The sequence below is a fragment of the Pseudopipra pipra genome, chromosome 12 (assembly GCF_036250125.1).
Source record: "Pseudopipra pipra isolate bDixPip1 chromosome 12, bDixPip1.hap1, whole genome shotgun sequence".
Taxonomy (NCBI): domain Eukaryota; kingdom Metazoa; phylum Chordata; class Aves; order Passeriformes; family Pipridae; genus Pseudopipra; species Pseudopipra pipra.
In genome coordinates, this window is record NC_087560.1 from 4923829 (window position 1) to 4935859 (window position 12031).

The 12031-nt window shown below is 51.2% G+C and overlaps 2 protein-coding genes across 15 annotated transcripts in view; one reads left to right on the forward strand and one right to left on the reverse strand.

Moving 5' to 3' along the window:
- HCN4 (hyperpolarization activated cyclic nucleotide gated potassium channel 4) overlaps positions 1–9520 on the forward strand; it is a 152865-nt gene extending 143345 nt beyond the window's left edge. For all 3 annotated transcript variants that reach the window (XM_064668570.1, XM_064668568.1, XM_064668569.1), the window contains 3 exons: positions 1954–2098; positions 4986–5122; positions 8033–9520. The gene's annotated coding sequence lies outside the window, so the exon portion shown is untranslated. The remainder of the gene's footprint in view (positions 1–1953; positions 2099–4985; positions 5123–8032) is intronic.
- NEO1 (neogenin 1) overlaps positions 5456–12031 on the reverse strand; it is a 169824-nt gene continuing 163248 nt past the window's right edge. For 11 of the 12 annotated variants that reach the window (XM_064668564.1, XM_064668563.1, XM_064668559.1 and 8 more), the window contains 3 exons: positions 10661–10915; positions 10024–10160; positions 5456–8168 (listed from right to left, as the gene is read on the reverse strand). In XM_064668564.1, coding sequence (XP_064524634.1) covers positions 8085–8168; positions 10024–10160; positions 10661–10915 — 476 coding nt within the window. In that variant the 3' untranslated portion in view covers positions 5456–8084. Of the gene's footprint in view, positions 8169–10019; positions 10161–10660; positions 10916–12031 lie in introns of all 12 variants that reach the window. The other variant, XM_064668561.1, reaches the window with a different exon arrangement.

Consider the following 12031-nt stretch of genomic DNA (forward strand, 5'->3'; position numbering starts at 1 on the left):
GGACATACATACTTAGCTCTATGAAGGTGCTCTGCCAGGGCTGCAGATACTGCAGGGAGACCTGAGGACACAACACACACATTTTTAGCTCCCTGTCCCCAGCAAAGTGGTCTCCGAAATCATAGAGTTTGGTTCAAGTAGTATGAAAACAGGCAGACACCAGCCTTGGGCACTCAGGAATATCCTCTGAGAGCCCACGAGTCACAAGCCCTGGGACTCAGCACCCAGTTCTAGTTTGTCCTGGTGCTATTCTTTGCCTGATGGGTTTTACTAGATCCCAGCAGATCTCACAGCTCCTAAAGCAACCTTGGTTGGGAACAATGTCCCCACTCCAGCCCTCATCCCATGGACACTCCACTGCAGCAACCAAAGCCCAGCTGGGTGGGCAGAGCAGGCCCAGCCATGAGCAGCTGGGTGGGGCACTCAGGTGATGCCCATAGTGGGGGCCCTGATTGGGGGTGAAGATGGGAAGCACCTGGGGAGGGTGGGGCACAGGGGCAGGGTTCAGTGTGACCTCTTCCAGTCCTTGCAGCAAACAGCAGCTTTCTCTAGGTCTGCATAGGTAATAGGGATGGTGGGGATTTTGGGGTGGCTTCTTACTTTAAGCCCACTTTTTGAGGGATGCTGGTGGTCCTTCTAATTCCTGGCTGCTGGGAGCAGCTGTGGGGAAAGGTTGAGCTCTGGCTCTATGCTCCCAGTCCACACTGGGCACTCTGCCCCCAGGACATGGCTGCCCTGGGAGGTGGTGTGGGGGATGTGGTTGGAGTGGAAGGTTCTGGAAGGTGCTGTGTGTTGGTACCTGGGCTGTGTGCCATGTCTTTGGGGTCCCCTCCATGCCCACAGGTTTGGGGCCAGGACAGGGCAGCATTTCCCCCCCAGCCCCGTGTCTGGGCATGCCTTGTCCTTTTTGGTTTCCCCACCTTCCCTGCACTTCCAGCCCCACTTTCCCAGCACTGGCTGCACCAGCTGAGTTTTTTTCCTGTTTTTCCCAACTGGGAAGAACCACCCCAGTTATCTGTGCTGGTGCCCAGACCTGGGCAAGGGAGGGCAGCAAATCCATAGGGATCCAGAAGGGAATGCAGCCATGGAAGCCCCTGTGAAGCACCTCCTTGTGCCTCCAGCCTGGTCTCCAGGGCATGGGGATGCTGTGAGGGCTGTATGGCTCTTTAGAAGGGGATGGAGAAACCTGAAGGAGCAGCCAGGGGGTGAAAGGGGGAAGGCAGGATATGGTCCAGCTGCTGGGGGACAGCCCTCGCGGTTGGGGGGTGCTGGGAGAGGGCACCATATGGGATGATGGAAAGCCCTTGGGAAGGTTTCCCTGGTAGCTGCTCAGTGCCCTTCTCCAGCGACAGGGATTTTTTGTTTCTAGGCTCCACATCCTCACGGCAGACAGATTGATGGGATCGGTGTGGGAGCAGGGATGTGCCTGATAAAGCAGCAGCAGCTGCCAGGGAAACCCCTGTGCGGGAGGGAGCTCCGGCCCCGCCGTCCTCCGCAGAGCCGGGATGGATGGAGCGGATGCTGTTACCATGGCGACGGTGCCCACCGAGGACAGATGGGCTCTGGTGTTTTCCTCACGCGCAGAGATAACAGGATCCGAGAGGATGCTGTCGGGAACGCAGCCATCCCTGGTTTCCGTGGGGAAGCCCCTCTCCGGGCTCTCCCTGGCTGGGGCACAGGGCGTGTGTCTGATCACAAACCCGGGTCCGGCAGCCCCCCCGGGTGCTGCCGGGTGTTGTCCCCTCCCCAGTCCCCCTGTCCTGCTGCAGGATGGGACCTGGGGGTCGGCCTTAGCAGCAGCCTCGTGCTCCCTTTGAAAGGGTCCCGAGGGGGTCTGAACTCAGGTCAGGGTTTTCCAACACCTCTGCCTGGATGCTCCAGCTCTATCAGGACCCGCCAGCCAGGGACAGCCACTGAAGTCACTAATGGGGTTTCTCTTTCTTTTCCCCTCAGCTTTGCAGCCCAGGACTGAAGACCCCACCTCATCTCTAGGGGAAGATGAAGTTATAGGAGGTGGAGGCACTGACAGCCAGCCTAAAATGAAAAAGGGACGCAGCCTGTGGCAGCCCAGCCTTGCCCTGTCTGCAGCCTGCTGAGGGTGAGTCCTGCTGATCTGGATTAAGTTCATGTGTGATGATTTTATTGCCACATCTCTGCATGCCTCGTTTAACTCTCCCAGCCTTCCCCGTGCTGGGGCTGCTGCAGGAGGCTGTGACCAGGGAGGGGTGTGTGGGGCAGGAGGCTGTGACCAGGGGTGTGTGGGGCAGGGACAGGGCTCTGCAGCCCCTGGAGCAGCAGCACCTCCCATTCCCAAGGCTGCACTGGTGTCACTGGTGCATCTGTGCTTGAACTGGCCCCGTGACCAACTCAGAGCACCTGCCTGAGGGGGGGATGTCCTGAGACAGCCTGCCTGGGGAACAGGGCTTCCTCCTAAGGAATTATCAAGGAAAATCAGCATTTGCTCCAAGTTCCAGCCCTGGGGGAGTCAGATTTCATGGACACTGTGCCTATGGAGAGGGAGGGCTGGAGGAAAGGCAGTGAGTGCTGGAAGAAGGCTGGGAAATAGGAGCTAAAATTGGGAAGCAACCGGGAAAAGTTGATTCTTGGTTACCAAAGGACAGGGAGCAGGTTATTGTCCTAGTGCAGCTGCTTCCAGCCCTGTGCAGGCACCTGTGCAGGGTCAGAGAGTCACTCTCAGCTGGTGAAGAACACGTTTCCTCACAGCAAGGGGGTCCAACAGCATTCTAATAGGCTGAAGGCTTTTTTGCTCCCCCTCCTTGGATTTTAGTCTGTCTCCCTGGCCCCCTTTGGCATTCAGGCTTTCCCTGCCTTTTCACAAGGCTGAATTTGTGGATGTTTTCCACTCTTTCACTTCTATGTGCGTGTTCTCATGCACACTTTTCCACATTGTGCCTGCCAAGGGCTGACTTTTCCTTTTCCAAATCTGCTGCTCCTGCTGCTGCCTCTGCCCTGTCAGCCCTGCATGTCATGTCTGTCCCCTGGATTTCCAGGGAGCAGCACTCTGGAGAGCTGGGAAGCTCCTCTGGAGGCAGGAATTTTGCTGTGTATGCTTTTGGAAGGTTCTAGAGAGGCACTCTGCAGCTCAGAGCTTGGCTTATAAAAGTCCCACAGCTGATGATACTGTGTAGTGAGGGGAGATGTGTAACCTGGCTGGAGCCTGTGTTGGATTAGGAGAGCCCTGATCCCACAGAAACAGGCTGGGAGAGCTGGGGGTGTTCACCTGGAGAAGAGAAGGCTCCAGGGAGACCTTAAAGCCCCTTCCAGAGCCTAAAGGGGCTCCAGGAGAGCTGGAGAGGGACTTGGGACAAGGGATGGAGGGACAGGCCAAGGGGGAATGGCTTCCTACTGCCAGGATAGATGGGATATTGGGAAGGAATTGTTGGCTATGAGGGTGGGGAGGCCCTGGCACAGGTTGCCCAGAGAAGCTGTGGCTGCCCCATCCCTGGAAGTGTCCAAGGCCAGGTTGGACAGGGCTTGGAGCAACCTGGGCTAGTGAAAGGTGTCCCTGCCCGTGGCAGGGGGTGGAAGGAGATGAGCTTTAAGGTCCCTGCTAACCCAAACCATTCTAGGACCCTATGAAAAGCTGTAATGGTTAATATTTTTGGCAAAGGCTGTTGAGTTACATCCTGTCGAGCCCCTGCAGGATTGCTGTTATTGAGATGAATGTGGTTTAAATCCAGCCTCAGTTCATGTGGAGATGGATGGCTGCTCTTAATGGGAAAAAGCCTGCGAGTGTTGCACCAATTTATTGCAGGTGTTTGAGGCAGCCCCTTCCTTCTGTGTTGGGAGCCACAGCGCTGGCAGGGAAAGCCAGAGCCAGGCGTGGAAAAGCTGTAATTTGCAGCTCGAGCTCTTCCCTGAGCTGCCGCTGAGGAGCAGCAGCGCTAACGCGAGGCTCCTCAGCAGTGATTCCCTTCCAGGCGGCTGCATCTCCGTGCGGGCTCCGGGTGAGCTGCAGCCTTTCACCAGCGAGTCACCGCTGCCATCTGGTGTCCCCGGGCTGTGCCACAGCCCTGTGACATGAACAGCAGGTGTCACCTGTCACCTGCCTCAGAACGGCACAAACCCACCCTCTGTCAGCCGGACTGACGGGCAGAGCAGCACCGGGAGTTATCTGCACTGGCCAGCGAGATAAACTCACTTTATATCGTAGAACCTGGAGCACGAGTGCTGTGAGGGGCGGCTGAGGGAGCTGGGGGGGCTCAGCCTGGAGAAAAGGAGGCTCAGGGGGGACCTTCTGGCTCTGCAACTCCCTGACAGGAGGGGGAGCCGGGTGGGGGTCGGGCTCTGCTCCCAGGGAACAAAGGACAGGAGGAGACGAAACAACCCCAAGCTGTGCCAGGGGAGGTTCAGGCTGGACATCAGGAGGAATTTCTTCCTGGAAAGGGCTGTCAGGCACTGGAAGGGGCTGCCCAGGGAGGTGGTGGAGTCCCCACCCCTGGAGGTGTCCAAGGAATGACTGGGCATGGCACTGAGTGCTCTGGGCTGGGGGACAAGGTGAGGATGGGGCACAGGGTGGAGTCGCTGACCTTGGAGGGCTTTTATAACCTCAGTGATTCCATGTGAACCCCAGAATGGTTTGGGTTGGAAGGGGCCTTAGAGCTCATTTCATTCCAACCCCTGCCATGGGCAGGGACACCTTGCTCAGAGCTCAAGGTCAGTAAATAGAGGGCAGGGTTTTAATCTGCCTGTCTGTGTCCTGGCTGTGCCTTGGGACACTCCCAATGCCTTTGCTCCCCATTTCTCCTCCCCTGGACACATCCCTGCACAGCCCCCAGCTCTGGCATGGCTGTGACATCCCTGCCCAGCTGCAGGTCCTGGCTCCCCTTCAGGAGGATTTGGGAGTCCCTTCCCACCCGAGACATCAGTGTGGGGGCACAATTTAATGAGTAACAGAGGGCTCTGATGAACAGCGAGGGGAGCAGGGGCTGTAAAGCCTGCAGGAGCATAATTCCTGTTTGCAGGGGTCAGGATGATGCTCCCAAGGACACGAGTGACCAGGAAAGTGGCTGATGACCAGTGGGAGTCCCCAGTATGAGAGAAGGAGGCTGGAGTCAGCACAAGGGGAGCAACACGGATACCCATCGCTGCACTTCAAAAGGTACAGACAAAGCACTCTATTCCATGATTATAGTATTATTTTTCATTATTTACCAGTTTACTAAGGCTACTAAATGTCCTTCCCCTGATGTGAACCCCTTCCTTCTCTACTTGCTTATTAAAAGGTGGTATTTTTTACCTTTGAAATAGAAGGAAGGCAGAGGTTACATGTTCAGTGTCTGCACAAAGATTGAGGGAGAGTAACAATTTTCCTCTTCCTTCTCTGGAGGACACAACCTACCAACCCACAGCAACAAAAAGGGCAAGTAAAATTCCAAACCTGGTCCCTGTATCGATTAGGAATAATTAAACAAACTCTCCAAGCAGCCCAGAATTTGATTGGATTAAAAAAAGTGTATTGGATGTCCAATACCAAATAATAAACATGAAGTTATTAAAAAAAGCCATAGAGGATACAGCAAATACTACAGAAAAGCAAAAAAAAAAATTGTACAGAAAGGTCGACGTCTACAGCAGCCCTCAAAATTATTCTACATGAGAATCATAAAACAATATACAGGTTTGGTTCTTTTTTTCCCCAAATGTCTGAGGGAAGCTGTCACTCAACAGCTTGACTATGACACTACAAGGATACACAATGTTCCAAATTTAAAATCACAGGATATGTAAGAAAACGTAGCATTAAAATGTGAAAAAGTGCAATACAGATTGTACACTGAATTGAATAAATGTTTTTTCTTTTTTTTTTTCAGTTTAACCTTAAAAAACCAACTTTGAACAGTTGTTTTATCATTAAAAATATTCCCCCTCCCCAAATTCAATGACAATATTAACATTCATGGTGTTATACATAAGGAATATTCACAAAGACCCCCCCCCCAGCCAGGAATACTGTGTTTGTAGGATGGTATTTCTTTGGGTACAGGTAAAAAATAGGCAAAGGAAAAGGTTCACACCCTCCTTCCAGGTCAGGGTGTGCATTTTTATTCTTTAAACACATATTCTGTAGCTTATTTTGCCCTGAATTGTACTGATTAAAAGTCTAAACATCAGTTATCCAGGTGGCCCACAGTGCCCCAATTAATTTGATTCCCTCCCCTCCCTCAAAGAATGAATAAAGGCAGGAAATGTCCCAGAAATGACAACACAGAGTCCAGGAAAAGAAAGGAAGTGACACTACAGCACCATCCCAGCTGCTCTCCAGGTGATTCCATGGCTCTCCCCTCTCTTGGAGACGAGAAGCTTTAGTTCAGTTCAGTGGGGAACAAAGTAAAAGCAGCAGAACTCCTGTTTGTTACTGGAGCTGCAGCAGTTCCAGCATTCCCTCCTGCTGCTCCCACAGGCCCAGCCCTGGCAGAGCCACAGCAGGGTCCCCAAAGCACCTGGACCTGCCTCTCCCTGAGATCCCAAATCCCAGGAGGAACAGATTCCCCTCTGAACCAGCAGTAAGTTGGAGTTTCCTTTTGTTCTGGCAGTGGAATTGCACACGAGTTCATCAGGCACCTGGGGGTGGGTTTGGTTACTTTAACTTCCCTTTCCAGGGAAGGGCAGAGCCAGGCAATCACACATGGAGAAAAGGAAAACCCTTGTCCTTCCCTTTGACCTTCCCTTCCTTTCCAGACAGATCTGTGAACAGCACCTGAGTCACTAATACTGGTTTTCTTTTTACATGGTTTTCCAAAGTGTAAAAAAATACATTTTTGCCTTGTTTTTGTCTCTGGGGAATACTCCAGAGCTGGCTCTTGTTTGAGTGGCCTGGGATGGAGACACTGCACTGGGGCTGGACGTGCTGCTGTGGGCAGGGAGTGTTCCCACAGGCAGGACGTGGTGTGTGGGGATGGAAGGGCCCAGTTCTCTCCTTCTGGGAGCCCAGGGAGCTCCACCCCAGCCCTGGGGCCTGTGCTGAGCCCTCACTCTGCACTTGCAAGGTTCATGATGCATCTTTAGCTAACAACAACAAAACAGTTGCCAAAATAAGCTGCATGTAGTGTCATCTAAGCATAAGGAACCCCAATTTACAGGAGGAAGTTCTGGCAATGTTTCTAAATGAGACTCTCACTGCAGTTCAGTGACCAGAGACACAGTGATGCTAAAGGGACAAGGAAGGACGTTACAGAAGATGCTTCGTGTTCTTCAGTCTTTCCAGTCACTGGAGAAAGACATGAAAACAACAGGAATGACCCCTCCCCCTGGACCCCCTCCCCTTCCCCAGCTACTTTTCCCCCCACTCAAAATATTGAAACTGCACAAAAAGCGACAAACAAGCCTTTCAAATTACATTTCAATTCAAACAGACTGGTAATCTCACAGTGATGAGAGGAGAAAGTCAGGCTTTTAATAATTATAATATAAAAATAATAAAAAAAGCTTACAAAGAGCAGTGCAGCATCCCAAAAGGCCATGGATTAACTGCCAGAAGGGGACGTAATTGTACGCAGAATAAAAAACAAAACAGAACAACCCACACTGGCAATGAATTTCCATACACAATAGAACAAGCAGTCAAACCTCAGCCTAGGCTGTGGAAAACAACAGTTTCTCCCTTTTTTTTTTTTTAATTACAATATTTTTTTCCTTTTTATAAAAAAAGATAAAATAAAAACACAAATAAAATTGTACATAAATGCCAATGTCCAACACTGAAAAGGCAGGGCAATCACACCACTGAGACAAAACCTGACCAGAACAAAACTAACGGCGAGTCCGTTTGCTTTCCTTGTGTCTGGAGTCCAGCCTGGTGTGTCCCATCCCGCCCAGCCCACAGGGACTGGAATTCACAGGGCCAAGACTTCACTGCAGGACAGTGACACACAGGTCCCCTCTGGTTGGTTCCTCTCCTTCCCACATTGCTCTCATGTGCTGTCCCTCTTTCTGGTTTGTTGTTTGTATTTTTTTTTCTCATTTTTTTCCTTTTTTTTTTTTTCCTCTGTACAATTCCTTGCGTTCCAAGGCTGAGTCCCACGACTTGCGGAGCGGTTTGGAGTCATGTCCCGGGGAGGTGGTCACGCCGTGGTGATGGCATTGAGGTCCTTCATCAGTCCTTCCAGGTGGGCCATCTCTTTGGTCAGCTCATCCGGCTCGTAGGTCTGGGGAGAGGGAGAGGGTTACTACAGGGGCCTTGGCTCTCCTTAGGGAGGGACAGGACAGGAAACACAGAGGAATGGTCAGGGACTGCTGTGGGATATGGCTCTGACTCAGGAATAACCACACGTGGATTGGATTTAGCCACAGTTACAGGAATTAATAACTTGAAAGAACACTCTAAGGAGTGGCTGGAGCTGTGCCAGGGGAGGTTTAGGTTGGACATTAGGAAAAGGTTCTTCCCTCAGAGGGTGGTCGGGCACTGAACAGGCTCCCAGGCACAGCACCAAGGCTGCCAGAGCTCAAGGAGGGTTTGGACAACGCTCTCAGGGACAGGGTGGGATTTGGACTGATGATCCTTGTGGGTCCCTTCCAGCTCAGCATGTTCTATTCTTTGATTCTATTTTCAGTGCAGCTCTTTGGGCAGTTGTGATTCAGAGTCCCACTGAATAAACCATGATCAGCTGATCTGTTTTCCTTGTCTCAATCCCTGAAGGGAACAGCTGCCTTTGAACCAGAGTAGGCAGTTTAGAAAAGTCTTCCCAGCTTAACTGGAAAGCAGGCCAAAGGAATCACCTCAAAAGAAATGCTTTGAGAATCGTTACCCTCCCTGAAATCACAGTGTCTTAGGCTCAGAGGTCCAGTTTCAGCTGCACTGATGAGCCATCACCTCTGTGATCAGTGCCTGTGTGCAGACACACCATGAACCACGGCAGCTCCAAACCTTTTCTGACCAAGTCCTTCCCAGTTCTGTGCAGTTTTCAACCTGACCCTGCTCTCACTTCCTTTCTTTCTAAAGACAAACCTTCTCCTAATTTAAATGGCAATGAACTTCCAGTTTATCAAACATCTGGACTGTACCAGAAAAGTCATCCCTGCCTTGGGTCCAACACGTTATCTGACAATGATAAACAGCAGCAGCTGAAAGTAAACTCATTCCTACAGGCTCTCATAAAAAAATAGAGTTAATTCAAATCCCTACCTAACCCTAAACCCCTTGATTCTACTTATAATTTAATTTTCAAAACTCATACTTGAACTGGCAATTTAATTTAACTAGTATTTAGTGTGCTGACTCTACCTTGTACTAATTTATCAATGAACAAATTTATTAATGGCTCTATTTGAATATTACCAATTTATTGATGGATAAACTAATGAGTAAGGGTTTGGTACTGACCAAACAAAACAAATAAAGCAGGAGTGACATCTAGACAGAAGGGCAAAAGGGCACCAGATCAAGTTTCTAGACCAGCAAACGCAGAAAGAAAATCAAGAGGGCAACAAAAACATGTGACAAATGAAAAGGACAATGAGGAAAAAAAGTAAAATAAATTCAAAAGAATCATTTCCTGTAGCAGTGATCAGAGCTAATACCTGTGTGATACTGAAGACAACATATGATTCTAGTGATCCAGTAGCTACTGGAGAAACTTCTTGGCTTGCAATTTGAAAGGAAAACAGCTTTTCCAGTGCCTCCCACCCAAAACATCCTCAATATCCTTAACAGATACTCCCAAAAGCAGCCCAACAGGTGGTTGCATCTTTCCCAAAAGTCAGAACACTTTCACAGGAGAGTCTACAAACATATTTGGGATGATGCTTAAAACACATTGGCATTAGTGCCAAACGTTCCACGTGCAGTGACGCTGGGAATGCTCTGCAGCAGCAGGGCTGTAACAGGACCCTGCCCTGTACTTTTTATATGGATTCATAGGCAATGGGGGTGTTGGAAGTCTGGAGCCCTGTGTCAGTGCAGAACTCCTGAAGTTTCCAAGTATGACACAAATAAGGAGAGACACACACCACCACCCCCCCCAGTCTGTGAGCACTGCCAGGCCTGGCAGTGGAAGTACCTACGCTTTCCGAGTCCTCCAGCATCCGGGTGGTCTCCTGCACGTCGGGGGCACTGGGAACGACCACGGGCATGGGAGGGCGAGTCCTTCCCAGGGTCCCGATGGACGCGGTCTTCACCGAGTGAACGGGGTGGGTGGGAGCTGGAAACAATGGTCAGAGAGTCAGGCCTCAGGGAATTGGTTCTTGGGCTTAATCAGAAAGGAAGAGAATAAGAACGGGGGGAACGGCCTTAAACTGAAGGAGGGCGGGGTTAGATGGGATATTGGGAAGGAATTCTTCCTTGTGAGGCCCTGGCACAGGTTGCCCCATCCCTGGAAGTGTCCAAGGCCAGGTTGGATGGGTTGGATGGCAGGAGTGGGACAGGATGAGCTTTAAGGTCCTTCCAACCCAAACCATTCTATCATGATTCTATGATGAAGAAAGATTGTATTAGAGGAAAGTGAACACTTAAACTTTGGAGCGTTGGATCCGAATTTTTGTCCAATTTCTTTTGTACAGAAAAAGGCCTTGAAAATGACACCGACAGAACTCACTGCAGCCTCTGACACACTGCCTTGGGTGCCCAACTCCACCCCCCGCCCCTCAAGGACCTTCCCTGTTAAAACCCCCCTGTTTTGGCAGCGGTGCCTGTCCCCCTCACCTTGCTGGGTCAGCAGGGGGGTGCTGGGCAGGGCAGGGTCGTAGGAGGCCCCGGCCGGGGGCACCGCGGGCACCGCGAAGCTCTTGAGCGGGTGTGACGGGCGGACGTGGGCGGTGGGCAGGCCCTGGGCAGGGTCCTCCTCCTGGGCAGTGCTCAGGTACGAGCCCGTGGAGCCCTCGGGGTCCTGGTGGTCGGTGCCCGGCGGGGCCGAGGGCGCCGGCAGCGTGTCCGTGCTGGGCGTGTTCCGGACGGACTCTGCAACACACACACTGCAGTTACTGGCTGCTCAGAAAGGGCCTCTGGGGCACATGGAAACACAGCAGGCTACTGGGAAGCACCTCTTCCAGGGTCACTGTTACAGGTACCGAGGGAATTCGGATATAACCCCAGTTCTGTGTGACTGCCCTGTTTTACGGTGAACGACGGCTCTCTAGTGATACAACGAGCTGAGAACTGAATGATTCCACACCCCCACCAAGAGCAAATCAACAGTTCTGCACTGAAACAGCTCCATGGAGTAAGTCCTCAGATAAAACAGCAGAGAACACAAACATTCATTCTCCTTCTGCCCTTGAGCATCTCATAGTACTGGCATTTGTAACCAAATCTGTAATTTAAGGTTCACACCAAGCACTAGTGCAGACACAGGAGCCTGAGTTTTTTCTGAGACAGGCTCGAAATCCATTTACCTGGAGTCACAGGATGGTTTGAGTTGGAAGGGATCTTAAAGATCATTTAATTCCATCCTCTGCTATAAGCAGGGACACCTTCCATTATCCCAGGTTGCTCCAAGCCCCATCAACCTGGCCCTCAACACTTCCAGGGATGGAGCAGCCACAGCTTCTCTGGGCAACCTGTGCCAGGGCCTCTCCACCCTCACAGGGAAGAACTTCCTAAGAATTTCTTCCTACTTGCTGAAAGCTCAAACTCAAGCTCAAATGAAATCCCAGGCTTCCTGTGTTTGCAGCAGGCTCCACGCTGACCTAAGAGAACAATGAGATGGTATCTTACATTCAGGGTGTCGTGATCCTACTTGGAGCACAGGCAGGGAAGGATCTGGATTGTGGGAGCTGTCACTTCAGTTCTATAAACCTCTGCCTCTCACATATTGCCTCCCTGTGTCCTTGCAGCCTCAGGAACTGCTCTCATAAGGAAACAACACTTTTGGCTACGACACCTTAGAAGGTTGACCTTAAGCTAGAAAAGCTCAGATTTCCCTCCAACTCAACATTTTACCCACGTGCAATTTAGCAACAGTGTGGCTTCAGAAATCTTCAGAGCACTGGAGACATTGCAGAAACTACTGCAAATCATTGTGCTTCAGGCCTGAAAATACTGCATGGAAATCACCCCCATTTTCTGTGTCCCTCA